Source organism: Anarhichas minor, unplaced genomic scaffold (genome assembly GCF_050575085.1).
Source record: "Anarhichas minor isolate MPS153535 unplaced genomic scaffold, ASM5057508v1 ptg000037l, whole genome shotgun sequence".
Classification (NCBI taxonomy): domain Eukaryota; kingdom Metazoa; phylum Chordata; class Actinopteri; order Perciformes; family Anarhichadidae; genus Anarhichas; species Anarhichas minor.
In genome coordinates this window covers 4,096,560-4,122,967 of record NW_027466483.1, presented here as the reverse complement: position 1 = coordinate 4,122,967, position 26,408 = coordinate 4,096,560, and the positions used below count along the sequence as shown (strand labels likewise).

Below are 26,408 nucleotides of genomic sequence, written 5' to 3'. Positions count from 1 at the left end.
AGTCCTAACTATAAACCTGATCCAGCCCTAACTATAGACCTGATCCAGCCCTAACTATAGACCTGAGCCAGCCCTAACTATAGACCTGAGCCAGCCCTAACTATAGCCCTGAGCCAGCCCTAACTATAAACCTGAGCCAGTCCTAACTATAAACCTGAACCAGCCCTAACTATAAGCCTGAGCCAGTCCTAACTATAAACCTGAACCAGCCCTAACTATAAACCTGAGCCAGTCCTAACTATAAACCTGAACCAGCCCTAACTATAAACCTGAGCCAGTCCTAACTATAAACCTGATCCAGCCCTAACTATAGACCTGAGCCAGCCCTAACTATAAACCTGATCCAGCCCTAACTATAGACCTGAGCCAGCCCTAACTATAAACCTGAGCCAGTCCTAACTATAAACCTGATCCAGCCCTAACTATAGACCTGAGCCAGCCCTAACTATAGACCTGAGCCAGCCCTAACTATAAACCTGAGCCAGTCCTAACTATAAACCTGAGCCAGTCCTAACTATAAACCTGAACCAGCCCTAACTATAAACCTGAGCCAGTCCTAACTATAAACCTGATCCAGCCCTAACTATAGACCTGAGCCAACCCTAACTATAAACCTGAGCCAGTCCTAACTATAAACCTGAGCCAGTCCTAACTATAAACCTGAACCAGCCCTAACTATAAACCTGAGCCAGTCCTAACTATAAACCTGATCCAGCCCTAACTATAAACCTGAGCCAGCCCTAACTATAAACCTGATCCAGCCCTAACTATAAACCTGAGTCAGCCCTAACTATAAACCTGAGCCAGCCCTAACTATAAACCTGAATCAGCCCCAACTATAAACCTGAGCCAGTCCTAACTATAAACCTGAGCCAGCCCTAACTATAAACCTGAACCAGCCCTAACTATAAACCTGAACCAGCCCTAACTATAAACCTGAGCCAGTCCTAACCATAAACCTGAACCAGCCCTAACTATAAACCTGAACCAGCCCTAACTATAAACCTGAGCCAGCCCTAACTATAAACCTGAGCCAGCCCTAACTATAAACCTGAGCCAGTCCTAACCATAAACCTGAACCAGCCCTAACTATAAACCTGAACCAGCCCTAACTATAAACCTGAACCAGCCCTAACTATAAACCTGAGCCAGCCCTAACTATAAGCATTATCAAAAAGGAAAGTCTTAAGCCTACTCTTAAATGTGGTGAGTGTGTCTGCCCCCCGGACTGAAACGGGAAGCTGGTTCCACAGAAGAGGAGCTTGATAACTGAAGGCTCTGGTTCCCATCCTACTTTTTGAGACTCTAGGAACCACAAGTAACTCTGAATTTAGCCTGATAATAAGGAATTGCAGTAATCTAATCTAGAAGTAACAAATGCATGAACTCATTTCTCTGCATCGCTTTGAGACAGGATGCGTCTGATTTTTGAAATATTACGTAGGTGAAAAAAGGCAGTCCTAGAAATTTGTTTAATCTGGGAGTTAAAAGACAAATCCTGATCAAAGGTAACTCAGATTCTTTACGGTGCTGCTGGATGCCAGCGCAATGCCATCTAGAGAAACTATATCATCAGATAACTGATGTCGGAGGTGTTCTGGGCCTTATAGAATAACTTCAGTTTTGTCTGAGTTTAACATCAGGAAGTTGCAGGTCATCCAGGTTTGTATGTCCTCAAGACATGCTTGAAGTTTAGCAAGCTGGTTGGTTTCATCTGGTTTGATCGATACATTACATTTACATTACATTACAGTCATTTAGCAGACGCTTTTATCCAAAGCGACTTACAATTCAGATTCTATCACATACATTATATCACTCATATAATTGAGTATCATCTGCATAACAATGAAGGTTTGTAGAGTGTTTTCTGATAATATTGCCTAAAGGAAGCATATATAAGGTGAACAAGATTGGTCCAAGAACAGAACCTTGTGGAACTCCATGACTAACGTTGGTCTTCATGGAGGTTTCATCGTTTACATACAAACTGTGATCGATCAGAGAAAGAGGATTTAAACCGGTTTAGTGCGGTCCCTTTGATGCCAATATAATGTTCTAGTCTCTGCAACAGGATGTAATGATCTATGGTGTCGAACGCAGCACTAAGGTCTAACAGGACAAGAACAGAGACTAGTCCTTTGTCTGATGCAATTAGGAGGTCATTAGTTATTTTCACTAGAGCTGTCTCTGTGCTATGATGCTTTCTAAATCCCGACTGAAAATCCTCAAATAAACTATTGTTACGTAGAAATTCACACAACTGATTCACAACTGCTTTCTCAAGGATCTTACAGAGGAAGGGAAGGTTAGAAATCGGTCTACAGTTAGCCAACACCTCTGGATCGAGAGTGGGCTTCTTAAGAAGAGGTTTAATTACAGCTACTCTGAAGGACTGTGGTACATGGCCTGTTAGTGAAGACAGGTTGATCATATTTAATAAAGTCGTGCTAATTAATGGTAGCACTTCTTTAAGCAGCTTAGTCGGTATAGGGTCTAAGAGACAGGTAGAAGGTTTGGACGTAGAAATTGTTGACGTCAATTGGTGAAGGTCGATAGGAGTAAAGCATCTAAACATATATCAGGGTTTACAGCTGTTTCTAAGGTTCCTGTATTTGAGGATAGATCAGTAGTGGTTGAGGGCAGGAGATTATTAATGTTCTCTCTAATAGTTATAATCTTATCATTAAAGAAGTTCATGAAGTCATTACTACTGACAGAGCTGTGACTCTTTGTCAGCCTGGCTACAGTGCTGAAGAGAAACCTGGCTTGTTCTTATTTGTCTCTATTAACGATGAGTAATAAGCTGCTCTGGCAATACGGAGGGCCTTCTTATATGTCTTAAAACTGTCTCGCCAGACTTACCGAGATTGTTCCAATTTAGTGGAACGCCATGTTCTTTCAAGTTTTCGCGATGTTTGCTTTACTTTGTGGGTTTGAGGGTTATACCATGGAGCGAACCTCCTTTGTTTTACCAACTTCTTTTTTTAAAGGAGCAATAGAGTCTCGTGTCCTTCTCAGTGAGCTTGTAGCACTAATCGACAAGATGATCAACCTGGGACGGACTAAAGTTATCACAGGAGTCTGTTATATTGAAGCATGTTATTGAGTTAAATACAGAATCACTTCTTTAAATTGAGCTACAGCACCATCAGATAGACATCTAGTGTAGTAACCTTTGCTTAATGGCGTACACTCCGTTAGTAGGAATTCAAAGGTCATTAGATAATGGTCCGATAAAAGAGAGTTCTGTGGAAACACTATTAAATCTTCTATTTTAATGCCATAAGTCAGAACCAGGTCGAGGGTTAAAACAGTGAGTGGGTTTCTGTACACTCTGACAAAAACCAATCGAATCTAATAATGAGATAAATGCAGTACTGAGGCTATTATTCTCGACATCTACATGAATATTAAAGTCACCTACAATAATTACTTTATCTGTTTTAAGGACTAGATTTGATAAGAACTCTGAAAATTCCGATAGGAATTCAGAATACGGACCTGGGCCCCGGTACACTATAACAAATATAACTGGCTGTATCGTTTTCCAGGTTGGGTGTGAAAGACTAAGAACCAGGCTTTCCAATGAGCTATAATTTAGTTTAGGTTTAGGGTTTAATAATAGTCTTGAGTCAAAATACCATACTATGCCTATTTTGACATACTGTCAAAATAGGCAGTAACATGTTATAACATAAACATGTTATATTATATGACATACTGTAATACCTTTTTGTATTATACTATTACGTTTTTTGACATACGAGACTGACTTTTTTTTTAAACCTTTTCCGACAGAATATGCTGAGACTTTCTAATTTTTCCGACATACATACTACAATTTCTTTATAACTATTTACTATGACATTTTTCAACAAACTATATTATGATCTTTTTATAATTTCTTTTGACATACTATACCATACCTTTTTAACATACTATACCATACCTTTTTAACAAGCATAGCTTTCTTCAACATACAATACAATAAATTATTTGACTTAGTATAGTTCAACATACCTTTCTTTGACTTTTTAGCACATTTTTTCAACATACGATGACTGTTTTTTAAACGTTTTTGAAGATTTTCTCTTATTACCGACACGCTATGCTATTTTTTCCACGACATACTATACCCTTACTTATTTTATGACATACTGTACTTTGACTATTTTTCAACATATTATACTTTGGCTTGTTTTCGTCTTTAACAAAGTTATTTTATTACTACATTAGAACTCTTTCAACTTAATGACTTTGTAATGACATTTTATCAACATACTTTCAATATGCTATTCTTTTTACGACATAAAATACTATGACATTTTTATAACAAACTGTACCATGACTTATTCATTAAAGTTTTCAACATACTGTTTTTATGACATACTATACTACAACTATTTTTTACTGTTACTTTTTCTGGCATACTCTAACACTTAACATGTTGTTCAGAGTGTCATCACAATTAAACAAGTAGCCAACAACACTGCAATACGTCAACATAAACAACTAAGCTTTTGAGAAACCTCTTTATTCTGGATCAGCCCAGTGGGAACCGCTGGACATAAGAATAGAGAACAGAAGGTTTACAGGCACAGCTAGTACAGTACTGTCTGTATATATAAATACAAAATAAGCTCCATATATTTTATGATACATCTCTTGTCCACGAGAGGGAAAGTGAAAGAGGAAGGGGAAATGTCAAACAGAACTTGATATGGCACACAGTGAGGACACCAACACACTGACCTTCGAGGTTAATCTGATTGAAAGAGAAGGAGAAGTGACAAAGAAAAGACATGCCCCATTCCTTAATAACCATCTCATAATCATATTCAGACAATACTCTTCAATAACACAAGTATTCAATACAATTTATGTTACATGCACCAAAATATGGATTATAAAAAGTTTAAAGCCTATCCTATCCACCCACAGCCTACTACAATGAAGTGGTGAGGACGAAGGTATCGTATTAATGAGCTGAATGACAGAACACACCATGTCCTCCATCTCAATGATGTAAGAGGGTGAGAAGGCCGTTCATCATCGTTCTCTTTGTGGACTGCACAACTCCAAACCTGAGGTGGTACAGACCTGGTTCTGATTAGATAGTGGGTGGTGGTGGTGGTGGTGGGGGTCTATCTGCAGTCGCCATACATACAACACCTCTCTGCCTCCATCACAGATTTTCATTTCTTTGTTATTTTCTTCCTTATCATCTCTCCACCTGCCTCCTATGACCACACCTTTAAAAAGGTAACCACATACCCACTCCCACCCCTCAGGTATTGTCCTCAGTGGTGAGGGCATCCACAGCCTCCAGAAGGTGCAGGGCCAGGCTGTACTGGGCGTGGTTCTCTGGCAGGATTTCAATCAGACGGCCAACCAGCCTGCTGGTCTGGGACAGGGGGACCAGGGGGCACCGCAGCTCACTAGGGTCCTGCAACACAAAACACATCATATACATTCCATTGTTAAACAGGCAGTTGGGCCTGTCACTGCAAAACTGGATGGCTTATTTTTACCTGACAGTTTTTGGTTATGGCTGATAACGAGGCAAGATCAGCAAAGGAAAGAAATAATTGACCAAAAATTAAAAAAAAGCTAAAGGGGCAGTGATAGAGCTCAGGCCAAAACAAGGGACCACCTTTCTTCTAAACCAATCCTGAACTAGTCCTATTCATTATTCTTTAAAACATATGCACATATTATTCATGGAATACATTTCTATGACTTTACTTACATTATTAAGGACATTAATATTATAGTGAAAGTGCATCATATAAATGTCCTTATAGAAAAGAGCATCTAGCCTCTAAGAACCAGCACCTGAAATGTCTTGAATGTATCAGATGACATTGTTTCGGTGTCTCACCATAGCCTTGAGCCACGTGCAGAGGGTGGGGGGGAGGCGGGCCAGCAGCTCCATGGCAGCTTGCGTCTGGCTCTGGCTGTGAAGCAGCGAGTAACTCAGCCTCTGGCCAGTCAGCACCAACAGCTGGGAGCCCAGCACATCCTTATCTTCCACCTCCAGCATCACCTGGGGGATAAAAGTTACATCAGAACATTGGGTTGTAGGAGCACTGGGATCAGCATAAAAGGTTTTATAAAAGTAGTAAAATCCAGATTTTAGCTTCTGTCTGCCACAAAAGAAAACCACATTGTGCCTTGCCTCTTCAGCCCGGAGGTCCAGGCCCTGGTTGTAAAGCTCGCAGACGATGTGCCGCCTCAGGATGTCGGGGTTGACCTGCAATAGGGAGCCTAGCTCCAGACACAGCGGGGGCCACCAGTCAGCCTTGGGGCCACTAGAAGGCAGAGGGGGGGTCTTGGTGCCGGGGGCTGAGCTGGAAGGATCATCTATAGCCTGAACCCAGCCGGTCAGCACCCGGAGGAGGAACTGAGACAGAGCAGGAATGTGGGAAAGATGGAATGAGATGACAACAAACTGTTTGCTTTCAAGATCTTCATTTTCTCTAGACCTCTAGATGTAGATCCACCTCTCACCTCTTGTCGTAGCGAGACCAGGCCTGGGTCTATGTCTCCAGTGGGCATCAACTGGATGGACGTCAGATCTCTGAAGAAAGCATTCTTACCCTGGGATAAAACCAACCAGGTAGGGTTAATACTCTATGGACTCTAAACACAAGGTACATATTAGTGTTGTCATGATACTTGAATTTCTAACTGATACAAACCCTTGAAAAGTATCTATTTCATACAATGTTTGATAGCATAGTGACACATTTACAAAAATGAGTGCATACAATTTCAGATTTCTATTAAAAGATAAATAGCGTGTGTCAAGTTGCTGTTGCAGAGAAGAGAAAGCAGAAAGCGCAGCCGGTATCGATACGGCAGAAAATGAATAATGAAACAGTTTAAAATATTCAGTATCGATATGTATTAATGATTCAATACTTTTGACAACACTCATACATATATAGTGTGTTAGCAAGTTGTGTAAATGAAAAACATGAATGCTTCAGTGGGGAGTGGTGCACTTTAGCCTCTTGTGGTCAAAATCAGTATTACAACAATAAACACTTGATCACGGATGAAAAAAAACGAAATTTAAGAATAAGGGACAAAACATTTGCCAGGATCATTTTGTTGAGTCATAAACACAGGAGAGAAACCAAGTCAGATCAGACTTAGAAAAGTTGTTTTTCACTTCCATATATAATACTGCATTATGAATCAACACATGATGACACAATGCAAAGTCAAAATCAGTGCACAATGCAAATGATAATAATCTGCGAGGATAAAAGTATCTAGTAGCTAGTAAATGATGTCTTCAGTCTTGTTGGGACTTTTAACTTCTGTAGAAATGTCACCATGAGTGTGTGTGTGTGTGTGTCCCGTCTCCTCACCTTGCCTTCAAACAGACTGAGTGGTTTGACCCTCAGACTGAAGCTCATAGCAGCGTGCAGCAGGGAGGCTAACAGGCAGTGGTGTTGCACCAGCGTGAAGCAGACGCCTCTCTGCCCCAGGCCCAGTTCAGCGAGTTCAACGAGGGACGCAGGGCCTTCGGCCCCGCACCACGCCTCCTCCACGGACAGCTCCGGAGGGGCAACGTCCTCCACCGCCGAGTCCGCCTGCGTGACAAAAAGCGACCGAAGAGATGATGAGGAAAAAAGCTTGTGTGCTTGTCACATTATTATCTTAAATCACAGTTTAGTTCACAGTCAATGCAGCCAAGTGCAGATTACAACACATGCACAGATTTAAAGTCCCCCCTGCACCTTTTCAGGATACATTATATCCAACAATTAAACTTTTGAAAAGAGCAACATCTGCATGTTTAGATATTCTAGACTGAATTGTAAGACTTCCTATTGAACTATTTTGTGGAGAAACCCTATCAGACACAAAGCATTACTGCAGGTAATAATACAAAGTTGTTGGACATTGTTCCGAACTAGCTAATAGATCAGATGCGTATCAAGTATAGGTGTGGTTAGTAGTGGTAGGTTTCTCCATGCTCTGCTTTAGTAATCAATAATAGACAAATGCTCCAGTCACCTCCATGAGGATCTGCAGCAGCTGGACACAGCAGCCCAGGAACGACGTCACGGCTTTGTCTCCCATCCCAACATCCTGCACACACAAACGCACGTCCTTTAAACATGCAGCTAAATACTTGAATTGAAACACTTCACATCTAAAATAATGGTATCAAATCTATACATACTTACCCGTCGACATAAGCGATCTTTGGGTGCCTTCCCCACCTAGGAAAAGGAAGCGTTAACATTTTATATATAGCCTCACAGACATCGCCTTCCATCAGACACACTGTGCACTTCATGTGCATGACTTACCTTCTCCATTAGGAAGGCTGCTGCTGAGAAACGCTTGACAATGAACGTACTCCACATCATGGCAGAAATACCTGAGAGGAAGATTCAGTGAAGTCAGTATTAACACTAGTGATGGTCATTTTCAGAAGGTAGGCTACTGATTTACAAACGTTAACATCACTTCTGGTAACACAGTACCTTCGCTCACATATTTGAGCTATTATGTTATGAATATCTGAGGAAAAGTACACCGTTTCCAACAATTATAGACACAAATATGATTAGATGGATTAGACATTAATATATAAAAAATATTTGCATGTAATAAGCATGAACAAAAAAAAGCCCTTCACCTAGATGGATATATGGACAGGAGACTAGCTTCAAATGTTCAACAGCCAACCACAAGTATCGGCCCTCCTAGGAAGAGAAGCAGGTCCATATTTAAGAACAAGAGGGGATTGGTTATTAGTCATCCATGTTCCTTCCCCCACTTTGGTGGATAAACATTAGTGTTTAAAACATTTAATGGCCATCTTACTTCTTCTGAACTATCATAAACAAAAAGCCTATGTGTGTGTGTGTGTGTGTGTGTGTGCACCTCGGGGTCTTTGTTCCACTGCACTACATATTCCCAGCAGCAGTGGGTGAAGAGCAAGTCAGGTGAGAGGGAGTGTGGGAACCGCTGGCTCACTGCCACCAACAGCTCTGGAAAACACAGTGGACTTTGTTTGACTTGGATGTGATCTGAGGGTGTAAAGTGTGTGATATAGTGTGTACTGTGTGTACTGTGGCAGTCATAACATTGCTCTAGTAATGCTGTATGAATCTACAAAGGCTATTAACAACATAACCGATAAAAGCACAGACAAACCTATTTAGCATGAGAGCCAATGTAGAAGTGAATATCCACAGTTATGTATGTCAACATTTTGATCAGTTCTTGTCCGAGTCCTGACCTGCTGTCCTGTCTGTGTCCTCTTGGCTCTTCTCCTCCTCCTGCTCATTTCCTTCTTCTCCAGCCCTCTGCTCTAGTTCTTCGTCTGTCTCTTCGTCTTCTCTCTTTTGGAGAATTTCCTTCAGTCGCTCAGGGGCCAAGTTGTGTCTGAACACCCACTTGGAGACACTGTCGGCAATGCCACCTTTACAGACGTAAAAAAGAAAATGACACAAATAGAAGATCTGTTTTATGTAGCCACACCAAGATTATTACGGAAACCCCAAGAGGCAAGTGAGAAATTCTGGTCTAAATTGCTTTAGCCTTTTGTTTAAAATCTGTTTTGGATAATAGTTAATAATAGTGTTCAGGATAATTTTTCAGGATCAGTTGTTTGTTGTTGTAATACCCATTTACCCAAAGACAGAAAGAAACACATCATAGCTAACTGCTATCTGTCTGCCTGCATACATCCCTGAGGATATTCTTCTTTACAGCTTACCTGTGCCTCCCTCCAGCAGCGTTTTGATAGAGCACTGAGCTGCAGCGCCCCCTGCTGCTCCCTGAGGAGGAGGCACCAACAGCAGAGTCTGCAGCACCAGCACGTCCTCCAGCTGGTGAACACACACCACCCACTGCTCCAGCTCTAGGGACACCGCCTCCCACTCTGACTGAAACTGTCCCACACAAACACAGAAAACGGGTCAGTGAGTGTGGTTTTAGTTGCGGATATTATGCCGAGAAGTAGTTATAGTGTTGGTGAAGAAGGTGGGGGAGTACCAACTCGTAAATAAAAGTCAACCCACAGACTGATGAGTGCATTCCTGTGTGTATATCTGTGTGTGCATGAGACTACCTTGCTGTCAGCCCGGCTTGTGATGCTCGCCTTGGCAGCACGGTGAGCAACGAAGGCGGCCAGCAGAGCAGCCGCAGCATTGTGGGACTGGATGCATGTGCAGCGAACTTGCTGCCACCAGGGAGAGATGGACTGGGGGTCCCACGACTCCTCAACTGCTCCTGAAAAGAGGAAGCGTTAACATTCTCCTCCTCCTTTTTTTCATGGATTGACACTTTTGCAAATGAGTCAGCCCACGCTGGACACAAGCACACACCTTTCATGTCGCTGAGGGCGATGAGTAGTGTGTGTAGATTTCTAACGGCCTCTTCTGGTTTCTGTAGCACCTCCTTCTCTCTTTGCAACCACACACTTAGCAACAGAGACTGAACGGAAGAGGAGCAGGTGGAAAAGGGTCAAACAGAAATATTAGCGGAATGAGCATTCATTTAAAGTGGTGGCACTCCTGTACTGAAATACTTGTTTAAGGATGGATTGCTGTCATTCCCATTCTTCTTATGGAAGGTTTTTGGGGTCTATAGGAAACATGCCCACTCCAAAAACTACATATCATAATTACATTAGTCCACATATTTGTCACATAATCATCTGACTGCACTTTTACCTCCATGAGCAAAATACAACTTAATTTCAACCAATCTTTTCCTCCATCTTACCAGCAGCTGCTGTGGACTGATGCCAGCCTGCTGCAGTGTGTCACAGACTTTATGGGGGGGGCTCTTTCCACACAGACAACCCCAGAACATAAAATTCCCTGCAAAGGACACACAAGAGTAAAGTCCTCAGTCTGGACTTGTGTGGTGCACTGATGTCAGTGAGATTTCTGTAAATCAAAAAGTATTTTTCTTTTCTACTACACAACCCTCTGTGTGACTTGTGTAAATCCTACCTTTCCTGTTTTTACACATGGAGAAAGACAGCAATAGAATTCCCCTGGTGTGAGACAGACACTACCAGCATCTCACTGCCAAATGACGCTTCATACTCTTACCTGATACTTATGCATCAATTGATTTGGCAGTGTCATACTGAGACGAACAAAATGCTACACATAGCCTCATATATTTTGATTGTGTCATGGTATCTACTTAGATAACTGTGTAAAGGTCTGGTCGTACAATGTGCATACAAATGTTGCCATACCTAGATGATTCCATTTGGTTTCAGAGCCGCGGATGACCCTCAACCCCTCATCATCGGTGCACTCCATCTGGGAGAGAAAGGCTTGGGCTGGCATGGGTGAGTCAGGTGAGTCCTGGGCGAAGGAAACACTTGGTCTCGCGGTGAGCTGGGCGTAGCGTTGCAAGGTGGGGCCAACGCGGGACAACTCATCCTCTATGCCTTCGAGGGAGTCCTGTTGGGTGGGGAGACCATAAGTGTTTATCATAGAGTTATGAGTACTAATAATGACCACGTAGCAACAATACTGCCCTAGTTAGTCGCTGTATCAAAAACCTTGTGTAAGCCTATCATATGGTATTATGTAGTTTTGTATCGTGTATTACAGTTTAACATCTATGCGAGTGCCATTAACAAGCTTCACATATGTGTATGTCCTTACATTTTCAGAGCAGGCCTCTCTGTCTGCACCAGAGTGCAGGTTCTGGATGTCGGTGTAGAGCTGAAGCAATTTCAGCTGTGAGGAGCAGAGCTGGAGTAATGCTGCATCCACTTCCTCAGGGTCTGTGATGAAGAAATACACAACCACGAACAAAGACAGATAAACCATTGTATGATATGTACGGAACATTTTACACTACAATATTGTTTCTTAATAATAAACCGTCTCGTTACCTTGTTGCTTCAGAGTGTCATGTAAGGCGCATGTGATGTTAGTTAGACATGAGACAGGAGCATTCTTGTTTGACAGCAGAGACTCCAAAGCCTAGAAGCAAGAGGGAAGACTTTGACTGTTACCACAAAGACACCAGGCCTCTCTGTTAGTGTGTGAGCCAGTTTGTTTTGTATCTTTGTTTGTACCTGCTTCTTAATGGCGGGGTGTTTGATATCCAGCAACACACTTTTGGCTTCGCTCTCCAAAATGTCTGAAAAGTAAAAAGATGAGTAGGCACATAGACGGGCAGAGATTCAAACCTCTCTTACATCTCCATACATCCTGTATCTCTTACCAGGCTCCACCTCTCTGCTCCTCAGTATAGTGGTCAGTCTTTTTATCAGGTGCATATCCTTGGCTCGCTCGCTTTTCTTGTCACTGAAACGGGGAAGAGAGATAAAGAAGGGTTTGGATATCAAAGCCTAAAATTCATGCGTTGAGGTCATTTGTTTGTGAGAATATGAAGACTTTTGGAGTTGTGGTTGAAAACCTTGCTTGTGAAAGTAAATGATGAAAGTCAAGTTGCCATAAACTCCCATTCTTTAGCAGGATCTAAATGTGCCTCCTGTTGAGTCGAGTGAGTACATTTTGTACAAAAATAAGTTCTATGCTTCTATAGCTGAGGTACATAATACAAATATTACTAGAACGTAAGGGCGTAAAGATCAACTGTAACGTGTCTGAAAATCGGTAGAGTTTAAATCCATACGGCTAAACTGATACAAAACTCTGCTTCGTCTCAGATTTTCCCAAACCCAAAGTGGAATCGGTCAAAAACCGCTACGTCCGTTATAAACTGACAATCAGAAAAAGCTCCACTTGAGCAGAATTTGACATGTTATATGACATGGATGTATAAAGAGGTGTATGAGTGGAAAGAGACAAATTGAGGTTTTCTGTGTGTGCACGAGGCAGCGAGACCTGGCCCTGTCTCTCCACTATTCATACAGTAAAGGGGGGACAGGAGCAGAGGACAGCCAGCGAGCCAGCGAGCCAGCAAGTCATGCGTGAAAGCAGGCGGTCATACCTAGAAGCTAGGTAACAAGCTATGAAGATTCAGAAAAACAAATGGGATTCAAATGTGCCAGGCGATGGTTTTGTATGCAGGGAGGCTAAGCTACATTCAAAAGCAGCACACAACCATTTTGCTGCCTATTTTGGCTTGTTGGCTGCATGTTAGCAAGTGATAACCAATTAGCTAGCTGGGGTACATATAAAAAAATACATGTCATAGAATTCAGTCACATCATCATTACAGATTTAAGGCAAACAACAGTTGAAATTAAAAGGTTACTGCCATTAAATTACAACCATGGCCGATGAGCTGCATTGAACCAAACTGGTATGGGAAATATATGACACGTCATGACAATACTATATGACTTAAGTTAATTTGAATATATCAAAGTAGTGCTTTATTGGACTGTATTGAATTACCACATGGTTAAATGTATCGTGTTTGTATTGTATCGAAGACTATTGAGATATGTAGATGATCCTGAGAGGGAAAGATACACATCCCTACTAGAATGACATTCCTAGTACATACAGGGACCAAAACCTAGTTTGAGAGAATAAAGAGTATCCCTACACCACATGTGCAAGCAATCCTACTGTACAAGAAACACGAAGTTTGATGTTTTGGGATTCTTGAAGTCAGTTTCTGCTGCTGGCCAAAGAATAGTCATGAACATGACCCCCATTAAGGATGCAACTTGTCAAATAAACTTTTTGTACGGTTTAAACAAGTGAGATACAGTATGAAGTATTATTTAGTGTGCTTCAAAAGGTGCTGGACTATTTCTTTTAAAAACGCACACATGACAAACGCAATCTACAGTATCTCTGAGGTTCATGCATATCTGTGAACCAACCTGAGGGCCAGATGGAAGGGGATGTTCACTGTCCTCAATGCTCCTGTGATGGGATCCAGCAGACACACCTGCTGGGTGAGGAGCTGCCAGCCCTTACTGGTAACACTGTTCACCCCCATCAGACGGTAGCCAGCGTACAGCAACCTGGAAGTGCACACGCACAAAACAATATTTTACATATATTATATTGTGTACTATTCCCCAGTTTGTCTATCCGTGAGTGTCCGAGTGTACAGCATGTTCTTCTGTGGTACTACATACGAAAATGCACACGTGCTGCTTTGTTTGTGATGCTTTTGAGTCTAAGAAAGAACAGCCCTCAGAAAAAGTTGACGCCTTCAGTTTTCGCATTGTTTTTGCACCTGCAGTGTTTGCCCACAGTGAAGGCTCCAACTCGAGGCCCCTGCTGCATCCCCCACACCTCCAGGATTCCCCTGCGGGGTGCGTAGATGACCAGGAACAACGCATGGCGTCTGGGAAGGGAGGCAGAGGGGGAGAACTCCCGATCACCGCGCTCCTCCGGAACCTGCAGCCAACCCAGTTGAGCATCTCGGTAACCTGCATTTAAGTTAAATCAATGAATGGTCTTATGATATTAACGAAGGAGGCTATGAATGTTTGATAGTTAGCATGTCTCTCAGACCACATGGATACTTCCGATAAAGAGACAAGATAAATGGAACGTAAAGGAGGGATATGAAACCTCTACCTTCTTAGCACAAGCTCCAGCTTCAAGAGATAGTTCAGATTTTTTTGGAGTGCCGTTTTATGTCAAGGCTACTTCTGTGGACGGGGGCAGCAGCTAAACGTATCCTAGCCACTTAAAAAGGGCCTGCCTAAAATAAAAAATCAATATCGGTTTAAGTGTATGCCATATTTAGAATATTTTCACTGCTTTACCTTGACGTCAGACTGGCTGCTCTGACCGGGAACTGAAGTCGTTATCAATGCACTGTTCAAAGTCATTTTAACGAGCAGAACACGAGAGTTGCTGGTCTAGCACTGCCCCGATCAGTTAGTTAGTTAGTGTTGTGTGACTTGATGTTTTGAAGGATTAGCTCAGATTTTCCAAAGTCACACAATAACTCTAACTAACTAACCAATCGAGGAAGTGGTAGACCAGCAACTCCTGTGTTCCGTGAGGTAAAATTACTGTTTTGTCAGAAGAGATCATAGATACAACTACTTCAGTTTCCCAACGGAAAGGGCTGTATGACATAAAGGTAAAGCGATAAAAATATACTTATTATAGCGTACACAGCAGTACATTATTTTGCTCCTGTGCTGGTACTCCTGTCTGTTTCTCCAAACTGGGGGTGTGCCAACCTTCATCTACTGTAGTACCTCATACAACCCCACTTCAAAACATCCAAACTATTCCTTTAACCTTTTTAAAACCTCTATATTATTCAGTTCTGAGTCCTTGGTCTTTCCTCTCTACTCTGTCCTCACCTTTCCACATGCGGATGGCAATGCCCCTGGCCAAGTCCAGCAGTGTGACTCGACCAAAGTCATCCGTTACTCCCGCAAGCGTGTTGCAGGGGGACAGACAGATGGACTCGCCGTGACGACGGGAGTCTGGAAGACCAAATCTGGGTGGAAGAGGTCGGATTTAAAAGAAAGGACGACGGAGGGGAATCAACAAGCTTCATATTGCCAATATCAATAAGGCACAAAAGGTCATTGCTGCATTTGTGTCGAGATATCATGATTGCTACCTGATCCCCAAAGGTGTTGCAGGCTCCACCTTGGGCTTCTGTTTCTGAACAACCTCCTCTTCATTCTTGTGCTTGTTCCAACCTAGCCATCCACTGGGAGGAAAAACAGCAAGAAGAAATGATGAGATATGAACACAGAGAAAGTTAGCAAGAGACAAATATGATGATGCAAAAAGAAAATATTAAGGCAAGGCATTAAGGGAGACAAGAGTATTACTTATAAGTAATAAGGGAGAAGGGACTGAAAGCAAACTACCCCCCTGTATGGATTAAGCTGGCATTGAGCAGAGAACAGGCTATAAGTCAGAGTATTGATTGCGCTGCTTTGTGCTGTTGCAGCAATACAGAGTTGTCAATAGTGCTGTATTTAGCCTTCAATTGTGTATGTGACAGGAAATAAAGGCCCGCACTGGCGCACGGAAACACTGGGCAACCCTATTTGTCTTTAAACAAATGAACTACACAAATTGAAATGTGGTGTTAGTTTCGTGCATTGGAATTATTACTTATTGACTTTACGTGCTTTCTTTAACTATTGTTTGTCTAATCTACGGTACGTTTTTAGAAAAGTCAAATTATGTTTATGTTAATTAATGAAGGAATCTGGCTTATACAGACATGGACACACACACACACACACATACCTGGCAGCACTGAAGAGGGCTGAGGTAAGTTTACTGGCCACAGCGAGAGCCACGTGAGAGAGGAGAGGCTGGGAGCTTCCCTACAGACGGACAGAGAGAGTAATAATTAGTCATTACAGTCATTCTTTTTGGGAAATAAACAGCCGACTTGCTCCATCGCTCTCTCTCACCTCTACAGCATAGTAAAAGCCTGTGTATGGCCCACCTCCCACAGTGACATACTGGCTCATGGCGGGGGGGCTGCCCTTGACTGACGCATTAAACCCCCCAAGGATGGATGCATTCTTCATCTGGTCAAACACACACAGCGTCATGATGCCTAACAGGAGAGATGAGAGAGAGAACAGGGATGAACAGGAATCAGTGCAGCAGTGAGTTTAATGTCAATCATTTATTCAAACTGATTTTGAATACAATAATCTCTTCCCATTATACGACTCCACAAGATAGATAGATAGATAGATAGATAGATAGATAGATAGATAGAGATATATATAGATATATATATATAGATATATATATAGTCTATATATAGTCTACCGGCCACTTTATTAGGTACACCTTGCTAGTACCGGGTTGGACCCCTTTTGCCTTCAGAACTGCCTAAATTCTTCGTAGCATAGATTCAACAATGTGTTGGAAATATTCCTCACAGATTTTGCTCCATATTGACACGATAGCATCACGCAGTTGCTGCAGATTTGTCGGCTGCACATCCATGATGGGAATCTCCCGTTCCACCACATCCCAAAGGTGCTCTGTTGGATTGAGATGTGGTGACTGTGGAGGCCATTGGAGTACAGTGAACTCATTGTCATGTTCAAGAAACCAGTTTGAGATGATTTGATCTTTGTGACATGGTGCATTATCCTGCTGGAAGTCGCCATCAGAAGACGGGTCCACTGTGGTCATAAAGGGATGGACATGGTCAGCAACAATACTCAGGCAGGCTGTGGCGTTTAAACCATGCTCAATTGGTACTAAGGGGCCCAAAGTGTGGCAAGAAAATATCCCCCCCACCATCAGCAGCCTGAACCGTTGATACAGGCAGGATGGATCCATGCTTTCATGTTGTTTACACCAAATTCTGACCCTACATCTGAATGTGGCAGCTGAAATTGAGACTCATCAGACCAGGCAACGTTTTTCTAATCTTCTGTTGTCACATGTTGGTGAGCCTGTGTGAATTGTAGCCTCAGTTTCCTGTTCTTAGCTGACAGGAGTGGCACCCGTTGTGGTCTTCTGCTGCTGTAGCCCGCCTGCTTCAAGGTTCCACGTGTTGTGCGTTCAGAGATGGTGTTCTGCATACCTTGGTTGTAACAAGTGGTTATTTTAGTTACTGTTGCCTTTCTATCATCTCCATCCACTCTGCCCATTCTCCTCTGACCTCTGACATCAACAAGGCATTTTGGTCCACACAACTGCCGCTCACTGGATATCTTCTCTTTTTCTGACCATTCTCTGTAAACCCTAGAGACGGTTGTGCGTGAAAATCCCAGTAGATCAGCAGTTTGAAATACTCAGACCAGCCCGTCTGGCACCAACAACCATGCCATGTTCAAAGTCCCCTTTCTTGCCCATTCTGATGCTCGCTTTGAACTTCAGCCTTCTTCACCAGTCTTCACCACGTCTAGATGCATAAAAGCATTGAGTTCCTGCCATGTGATTGGCTGATTAGCTATTTTTGTTAACAAGCAATTGAACAGGTGTGCCTAATAAAGTGGCTGGTGAGTGTATAGTTCAAAGCCTCATTCATAAGGTTAACAATTGAATTCTAAAGCAACATTCAAATGCTGCGCAGCTTCTTTTTTTGCATATCTACTCATTGTGTTTGAATCCGGTATTTCTGCACATTTGCAGATAAAGATCAGGCTACGCTAATATGATCAGTCTTACAACAATTGTAGAATTACATTTCAGTGGTTGCTGCACAAGATAGTTTTCTGATTTGTGTGATCCAAACATTTCCAATAACTCAGGAGCGTTGTGAAGTCCAAAAGTTACAATTTATTGTAAACATATAGACGTAATCAATTCCAAAATTCACAACATGTTTTCATCTTCCGAAATATTCTGCTTCAATCCATATTTGTTGGCGTTTAGTCTTTCAAAAACAACATTTTCACTGCGGTTCCGTTGCTCCTTCGCTTGCCGCACACAAAAGGGAGACACGCACCTCTATTAACAGGGCGGGCTAGCAGCACCATAAATTCCATTTTATTTTAAATTTCTATATATATATATATATATATATATATATATATATATATACACAAAAAAAAGTGTGAAAAAGTGTTTGCCCCCTTCCTGATTTCTTATTTTTTTGCATGTTTGTCACACTTAAATGTTTCAGATCATCAAACAAATTTAAATATTAGACAAAGATAACACAAGTAAACACAAAGTTCAACTTTTGTCTCGTCAGTCCACAGAGTATTTTCCCAAAAGTCTTGGGGATCATCAAGATGTTTTCTGGCAAAACTGAGACGAGCCTTTATGTTCTTTTTGCTCAGCAGTGGTTTTCGTCTTGGAACTCTGCCATGCAGGCCATTTTTTCCCAGTCTCTTTCTTATGGTGGAGTCATGAACTTAATGCCTTAATTGAGGCAAGTGAGGCCTGCAGTTCTTTGGATGTTGTTCTGGGGTCTTTTGTGACCTCTTGGATGAGTCGTCGCTGCGCTCTTGGGGTAATTTTGGTTGGCCGGCCACTCCTGGGAAGGTTCACCACTGTTCCATGTTTTCGCCATTTGTGGATAATGGCTCTCACTGTGGTTCGCTGGAGTCCCAAAGCTTTAGAAATGGCTTTGTAACCTTTTCCAGACTGATAGATCTCAATTACTTTGTTTCTCATTTGTTCCTGAATTTCTTTGGATCGCAGCATGATGTCTAGCTTTTGAGGATCTTTTGGTCTACCTCACTTTGTCAGGCAGGTCCTATTTAAGTGATTTCTTGATTGAGAACAGGTGTGGCAGTAATCAGGCCTGGGTGTGGCTAGAGAAATTGAACTCAGCTTTCCAAAGATGTGATAAACCACAGTTAATTTATGTTTTAACAGGGGGGGGCAATCACTTTTTCACACAGGGCCATGTAGGTTTAGATTTTTTTCTCCCCTTAATAACAAAAACCTTCATTTAAAAACTGCATTTTGTGTTTACTTGTGTTATCTTTGTCTAATATTTAAATTTGTTTGATGATCTGAAACATTTAAGTGTGACAAACATGCAAAAAAATAAGAAATCAGGAAGGGGGCAAACACTTTTTCACACAACTGTATATACATACATACATATATATAGAACCCTGTTCCATATATAGATAGATCAGGTGTCACCAACCTTTTTGAAACAGAGAGCTACTTCAAGGGTACCGAGTAGTACGGAGGGCTACTTGTTTGATACAAACTTCCTGAATAACAAAGTTGCACAGATCACCTTTTAATAATAATATATGTGAAGAGACTGTCTGATCACATGTCAATGTAAATTATTCCTCACAATAATTAATAACAATGATTGTGTATTTTGTTCAAAATCACACCTGTTATATTTTTGTACAAATAATCACTTCTAAAAATTTTTAGAAAATCATTAACTGTCATATCTTCAAATCATGTCTTGTTACCTTTGTAACATTTTTGAACAAATCATGAACTCTGTCCCATGTTTACGCAAATTATCAGTTATGTAAGATAAAAAAATCAACTCTCACATTTTTAAATGAATCCTATTACATTAGTACTAATCACCAACTTTTGGGATGTCTGGGTCACCTTTGCATTGCACAATAAAGCCTGCATGCCGGCCCGTCATGGTGGGAGCCCCGTCTGTTGTCACCGACACCAGCTTTTCTAATGGAACCTTTTTCTCCACGAAGAAACTAGTAAAAAGTCTCATCTATAGCCAAGGTGCGCGAGCGTCTTTGGGCGCCCGCATTCAAACCTCTAGTCTGGGCCTTTTCGGTCGGATTGCGATGCCTCGCCTCTACCCCCGCCACCCACGAGTTGTTGCCCCGCGGCCTGTTCCGAGGACTGACGGACCTGACGACGGGATGCGCTCGTGGCGGGGGTGGCTGGGGCCGCGCGTCCGGTTCCAACAGGAAGCGCCCGCCATTCAGATTTTTGATTCAAAAAGAACATTAAGTAAAATTTTTAGACGGAGCTCCATGGTGACTAGTGCTATTTTTAGAACATGCCTTGCGGAGACTCACGTGGTCCATGCGGGCGACCAGGTGGCCGCGGGCACCGTGTTGGCTACCTCTGATATAGAAGCTTCCCGAGTAAAAAAAGGACTTACAGTACAGCCCAACATAAATACACAGAATGCTGCCTTCCCCTGGAAGGTGTTTTTGTCAAAGTTTTGTGAGAAGAATTTTGTCATATGTGTTATGAAGAATTCTGTAGTACTAATTCAGAATTACCTTTAATCACTTTAACTCTGTGATGTAATAGAAAATCAAAAGATGGGTAAGCCACCATTCAGTCCAGCATTGGGCAATCAACCACCGGTATGAACAAAAATAATTTGACTGTTTGAAAAATAGTCTCTTACCCACACTACTGTGGTCCACAATGGTGTCCATGTCCTGCAGACCCCACTTCTTATAGGCCAGGGGAGGAGGTTGGATCACATCACTACCTGCTGCTGTTGCTGGATGGAAAAAAACACAGCTGGTCATTTGGTTACCAAGGAATTGGTTGACCAGGAATTTCATAATTTATAGCTAGCAGGTATGTGTTGCATTCAGCAACATTTAAAACTGGAGCACTGTCCTTTACATTACATTACAGTCATTACAGACGCTTTTATCCAAAGCGACTTACAATTCAGAGTCTATCACATTTCTACACCATAGGCACAACTACGGGAGCAATTTTGGGGTTAAGTGTCTTGCTCAAGGACACATCGACATGCGACTAGCAGAGCCGGAGCCGGGGTTCGAACCGCCGACCCTCTGATTGAAAGACGGCCCTGCTATCCACTTAGCCACAATCGCCCACAACACTTTAAAAGTGAAAGATGCATACTCACACCCACACAGCACTACTAGATGCTCAGAGAAACCCTGCTGAAGCTACGGCCTCTAACCTACTAGGGACTGTGCAAGTAAGTGTGTGTGTGTGTGTGTGTGTGTGTGTGGCAGTGGTAGTGTTGTGTACATCTCCTTTGTACCTGAATGCATTATGGTAAACACTATCCATCCAGCCAACAAGTGAAGAACACATCTCTAGTTACCGCAAAATGCTTTTCACACTTAATACTTAACGTTTACCACTATAGCCCCATGACTCTCATCCTACAATATCAACACACGAGCATACTGCTTTCCCAGTTGGATGCTGGCGACATACACACACTATTCCACACATGCTGACACAAGCAGCAGTACCTCTTGCCACCTGGTTCCTGCAGGCACGCAGAGATTGAAAGAGGCTGAAGCCGTCGATAGTGACCAGAGCGGCAGGGTAGAGGATACTCAACTCTTCATGCTGTGGATGGATGAAAATACATCATTATACATCTGCTGAATAACATGGTGGGACACGGTCAAAAGCTCAGGAAAAGAGAACCTTGAGTTTACATCAACTTTAATTTAATCCCAGAAATGTGATCCTGAGTTCAAGAATTATTTTCACATACATGTCAAAATACAAATAAAGTGTTCAACATTTGCTTTTTTGACAAGAGTTACATTAGAAGATTGGTACCACTTTTGTGTCTGTATGGTAGATACAGTATGAAGCTACAACCAGAAGACTTAGCATAAAGACAAGAAACGGAGGGGGAACAGCTGGTCTGGCTCCATCTAAATGTAACAAAATTGATGTACGAGCATCTCTAAAGCTCACTACACATGTTATAGTTTGTTGTTATAGTTCGAGGGGGGAGGAATGATGTGCCAGACTATTTCTAACCGGGAGAACTGACTTCCGGGAGTCACCGTGATGTTGCTAAGCAACCATAGGAGGCTGTGTTAAGGTACCTGTTGCTGGCTTTAGGTTCCATATTTATCATGCAAATATCTTGACAAGAAAGCATATATGTATTTGCCAAAATGTTCCTTGGAATCTGAACATCATTTTCATTCACAGTTCTGATAGGCGTGTACAATGTGTGCATCACCTGCTCAGTGACTCCAGGGTGACGAGGGATCTCATATGTACGACACTTCAGCCTCAATACAGGGTCATCGTGCAGCAGCTGGGCCAGGAGGAGAACCCCGTTCTGATGAGACACAACCAGCGTTACATTTAAAACTGACTTGTTTTATTTTCTCTTTCTTCTGCTGAATATCTGAAAATGTAGTACATTAAAAAGAAGATAAGCAAGGTACCTCTGTGTAGAAACGGACATAGCCGGAAGTGAAACCCACAACTACACATGTCCAATCGGGCCGCCCTGTTGAGCTCCTACACACACACACACACGCACACACACGCACACACACACTGTCATGTACACACACAGCATTCTGCATATCCTCTATTTCTTACATAACTATTTCTTACCTTTTCTGGCTTGCCAATGGTATACAGATGGAGCTGCTCACACACTCTCTGCAGTGAGGAAACATACTTTAGTAGGATGTGGTTCACTGTACAGCGCTCTCTCATAAACCTGAGAAGAGGCACTTCTGCATTAGCTCATGTTTCACTTGTTAACCCACAGTCAAACAAATATCTCTTTTCAATGTGACCCTTCTCTTCTAGTTTTCCTTGTCAGTCTGACTTTCATTCTAATTCTTGCCTGTAAGTTTCAACCAATATAGTGTAATTTTCCTTTATCAATTAGATATAATGCTAACCAATCAACTGGTGTGCTGTGATTTTCATTCCTCCTCAAGGTAATCTAATTTTACTCTCACCCTTCGTCAGTGCTAAGGGTTCCAGTCCAAGACACAGCCAAGGTCATCTCCTCTCTGCCGCTTTCATCAGTAAGCCACTTAGCTGGAAGAAACAATGAGCATTAACAGCAAAGTATAACTGCCCTGTGTACTTAGAGGTGATTGTGTGTGTGTGTGTGTGTTTTAGGGTTGGGCCAGTTTAAACATTGGTTTGATATTAAACCAAACAACCGCTTAACATCAAACAAATATATCAAAGTTTACCACTACTTGACTCAGCAGCTGTTCCCGAGTGGACCATAATGAGACTGAGAGAGCTCATGAATGAGTGACAACTGGCGCAGTTTTAGTTTTCTTTGAGACTAACTCTTCCTTGTCTCTTTTCGTCATCATTAGAGATGTTCCCATACACTTTTTTCCTTCCCGATGTCGATTCCAGTACCTACACTTGCCGCTAACCGGTACCGATCCCATTCCAGTGCGTTAAAAATCAAAACTTCAAACGGGTCATAATTCTTTAGATTACATTTGAACACATCTGATAACATTTTAGTTTGCCTTCGCCCAATACTCATTTTTTCAAGATAGAGCTTGAACGCATCATAATGAAACTTAATGCAACCTCTGGTATTAGCCAAGCAGCCCACCAGATGTAAACCGGCACCCTTCCTGCTGATTTCAAACAGACTTTATGTTCACGATGTAGCATTATCAAAAAACGGGTTGCTGATGTTCCTGTGTAGGGTAAATGAGCTGATAAATGATATGTAACGCGATATCGGATCGGTGCATAGACTTGCATACTCGCCGATATCTGATCCAGCATTTTAGGCTTAATTGAAGGCCTTTCCAATACTGGTATCGGAACACCTCTAGTTGTCATATTGCTTATTACTAATGCAACACAAGCTGAATTTGGCGCCGTCACTCCGTCGGCATAGGTTGCTGATGAAGGCCACTTTTTAATTTGCCAGAACGTGCCATAATGACAAATGCCGATTCATCGGTTTGACGCTCGGACCTTACCGGCAAAACCGTCAATCGACACAGCTCTAGTGTGTGTTTGCACATCTGACCTGAGAGAAAGACAGCCTTCTGTTCGCGGGCCACTACTAGCAGGTCAGAGCAGGGCGACAGGGACACTACACAGTCCTGCAGCCAAGGGGCCCTCTGCCCTGTGGTCTCCTCCATCTGTGGGGCAAAGAGGAAAGTCAGAAGGAGGGGACCTTTGCGGTCAATCTGCAAATATATGAGTGATAACCACATACAACACCTCAGGTCAGTTTCACATATTTCACAAAGTGGTTTGCAGCTTTTGTGTTATTGTCAATTTTCTTATACTGTCTTTTGTTTTGACAATGTTAGACAAGAGAATGACAAACAAAAGGACAGACTGTTGTGGCAGAAGTGGCTCCCTCCTCTTTGTTTTCTCCACTATCCCATGTCGCCTCCCAGTCCGAAGAGTCCCAGGACAACTCATTTTCTGTTAGGTAAAAGGGGAAGAGGGAAATCCAATTAATAATTTGTGACATCATGCTGACTTTTAATATGACCCGGTGAACTTACTGACACGTTCCAAGAAAAGTGACAAATTTTACTGTTATAGACGGGGGTGAAATCCTGGGCTTAAGTCACAGCTGTTGTGCATGGAAGTGTTAAAGCCAACCACTAAAATTATTAACTGAACACAGACATAGTGATGATGATCTACCAAACAGTATACAACTAAATGAGAGTACAAGAGGGGAAGTACTGATGGAGGTTGTGCTGCAGGGAAATAACCTAAAAACATTTAGCAGTGTGTTAAAAAACAAAGTGACAGAACAAGTAGTAATGCAAGCCTTGGTGCAGAGTGTGTGGGGGTCAATGTTCCAGCGCTACAACATTGTGCTGATGGCACGATCTGTAGGTCTGAACGCATCCACATGAAATAAAGACTTGAGGCCAACAGCATCCTGTAGTGATGTGTTCAGGTGCCTCATGTGGGATGACTCATAGCACAAAGGGCAGACACAGTTCTCCTCCTCGCCTCTCATTGGCCTGGCGGTATTGTTAGCAGAGCACAGATGAAGCTCTATCCATCATTCTCTTTTCAAAGCCTGACCATCAAAGTATGTGTCATTAGAAACAGTAATTAAAGGAATTCATGTAGGGTTTTCGTTAAATATATTTATTAGAATTATTATTTTGTACAACCCTGCTATGCATAAAGAGGGCGGTTACTTTATGCACTCAAGATTATTAAATTTCGCCCACTGTCACCTGTAGCCAAAAACTTCAGTATAACGTCAGTTCCCAACAAAAAGTGACCCACACACCCTCTGCACCCTTTGGCCGCATTGTTTAACGGTATTTAGCTATAGTCCTTAATATGTTAGTTAGAAATTGCTTTGTTTAACTTAGTGTTATGCCTAGCTAGTTCCAGAGGTAGCTAACTGGACTGTTGTCACTTTGGTTCACAGTAATGTGCTAGCATGCTACATAATGCATCTGCATCGTCTATCTCGCCCTGGTAACATACCTGTTTGATTCTTCTCCTCCACTGGCTCGGTTTTCTGGCTCAGGTACAAGTAGTCCCTGACCGTTTTGAGCTCTTGGAGCCGACAAAACTCCAATAAGCTGCAGGACATCTCTCTCCCGTCCCGTCAAGTAGACAGACAGGGAATCAGCCAGTTAGCCCGCTTGCTAACAGTCCAGCTGTGGAAGATTGCAACGTAGCTTAGCAGTTTGAGTCCGTTTGCAAGTCCTGCTATCGTGTTAACATTATGACAGCCTGTTCACAAACACAATGTTACTTACTTGTCTTAAACTGGCCCTTAAATAAATGTTTCAGAAGCCTGGTACTCTTATTTTCCTCCAACATTTGCAGTTTCCACCCTAATTCTGATGTGTTGATGACACATCGTTAGCATAATAAAGTAAGTATTTCCGGGTCCTTGGTGAAAGCCGAGTCGAACTTTTCAAAATAAAAGCAGTATCTATTATTAATTATAATCAATTAATAATTATATGGCAGAATTAAAGACATGTTTTTTAACAGTCAGTTTATACATCAAAATGCATTTGAAACCTACAATACGATTTCTTGGTATTTGTAAAGTGTATTGGTATGTTATTTTCACTAGAGGGCGGTAGGGGAACATTTTTTTCGGTTGGCTTGTTGGATCTTGTATCTCTTCTTCCTCTCAGCTCTTACATATTGTTTTCCACCCAGCTCAACCTTAGTGTACTGTACTCGTACTATAACATAATGGCATGTTTTCCATTGTAGTACTGTAGGCAAACAGTAGGCTCAGTGATGTACACAACTTCCATTCATATATTACATATTACACAACTATTCTGGTCGCTGCTTGTTGAAGATTTGGGAAATAAACGTGATCAAACTTATTTT

The 26,408-nt window shown here is 42.1% G+C and overlaps 1 protein-coding gene across 5 annotated transcripts; it reads right to left on the bottom strand.

Moving 5' to 3' along the window:
• Nucleotides 1-4,521: 4,521 nt before the first annotated feature.
• On the bottom strand, nucleotides 4,522-25,941 carry rab3gap2 (RAB3 GTPase activating protein subunit 2 (non-catalytic)). 5 transcript variants are annotated; one of them, XM_076106958.1, is made up of 36 exons: nucleotides 25,814-25,941; nucleotides 25,536-25,711; nucleotides 24,409-24,497; nucleotides 24,091-24,205; nucleotides 23,036-23,117; nucleotides 22,680-22,727; nucleotides 22,505-22,580; nucleotides 22,294-22,395; nucleotides 21,560-21,659; nucleotides 20,722-20,820; nucleotides 16,346-16,494; nucleotides 16,176-16,255; nucleotides 15,532-15,624; nucleotides 15,266-15,405; nucleotides 14,176-14,371; nucleotides 13,814-13,957; nucleotides 12,235-12,317; nucleotides 12,086-12,150; nucleotides 11,900-11,990; nucleotides 11,667-11,788; nucleotides 11,249-11,459; nucleotides 10,762-10,859; nucleotides 10,362-10,470; nucleotides 10,106-10,266; nucleotides 9,752-9,926; nucleotides 9,272-9,454; nucleotides 8,914-9,059; nucleotides 8,666-8,732; nucleotides 8,334-8,404; nucleotides 8,208-8,243; nucleotides 8,035-8,109; nucleotides 7,383-7,607; nucleotides 6,514-6,603; nucleotides 6,182-6,406; nucleotides 5,885-6,049; nucleotides 4,522-5,449 (listed from the first exon to the last, which is right to left on the bottom strand). In XM_076106958.1, the coding sequence occupies exons 2-36, from the start codon at nucleotides 25,642-25,644 to the stop codon at nucleotides 5,291-5,293; spliced, it is 4,179 nt and encodes a 1,392-aa protein (XP_075963073.1). In that variant the 5' UTR covers nucleotides 25,645-25,711; nucleotides 25,814-25,941; the 3' UTR covers nucleotides 4,522-5,290. The 5 variants fall into 5 exon arrangements, 4 of the variants coding, with proteins under 4 accessions (XP_075963073.1, XP_075963074.1, XP_075963075.1 ...); XM_076106959.1 differs by having other exon boundaries at nucleotides 8,914-9,020; XR_012957822.1 differs by lacking the exons at nucleotides 4,522-5,449; nucleotides 5,885-6,049 and having other exon boundaries at nucleotides 6,388-6,406; nucleotides 7,388-7,607.
• Between the last annotated feature and the right edge of the window lie 467 nt (nucleotides 25,942-26,408).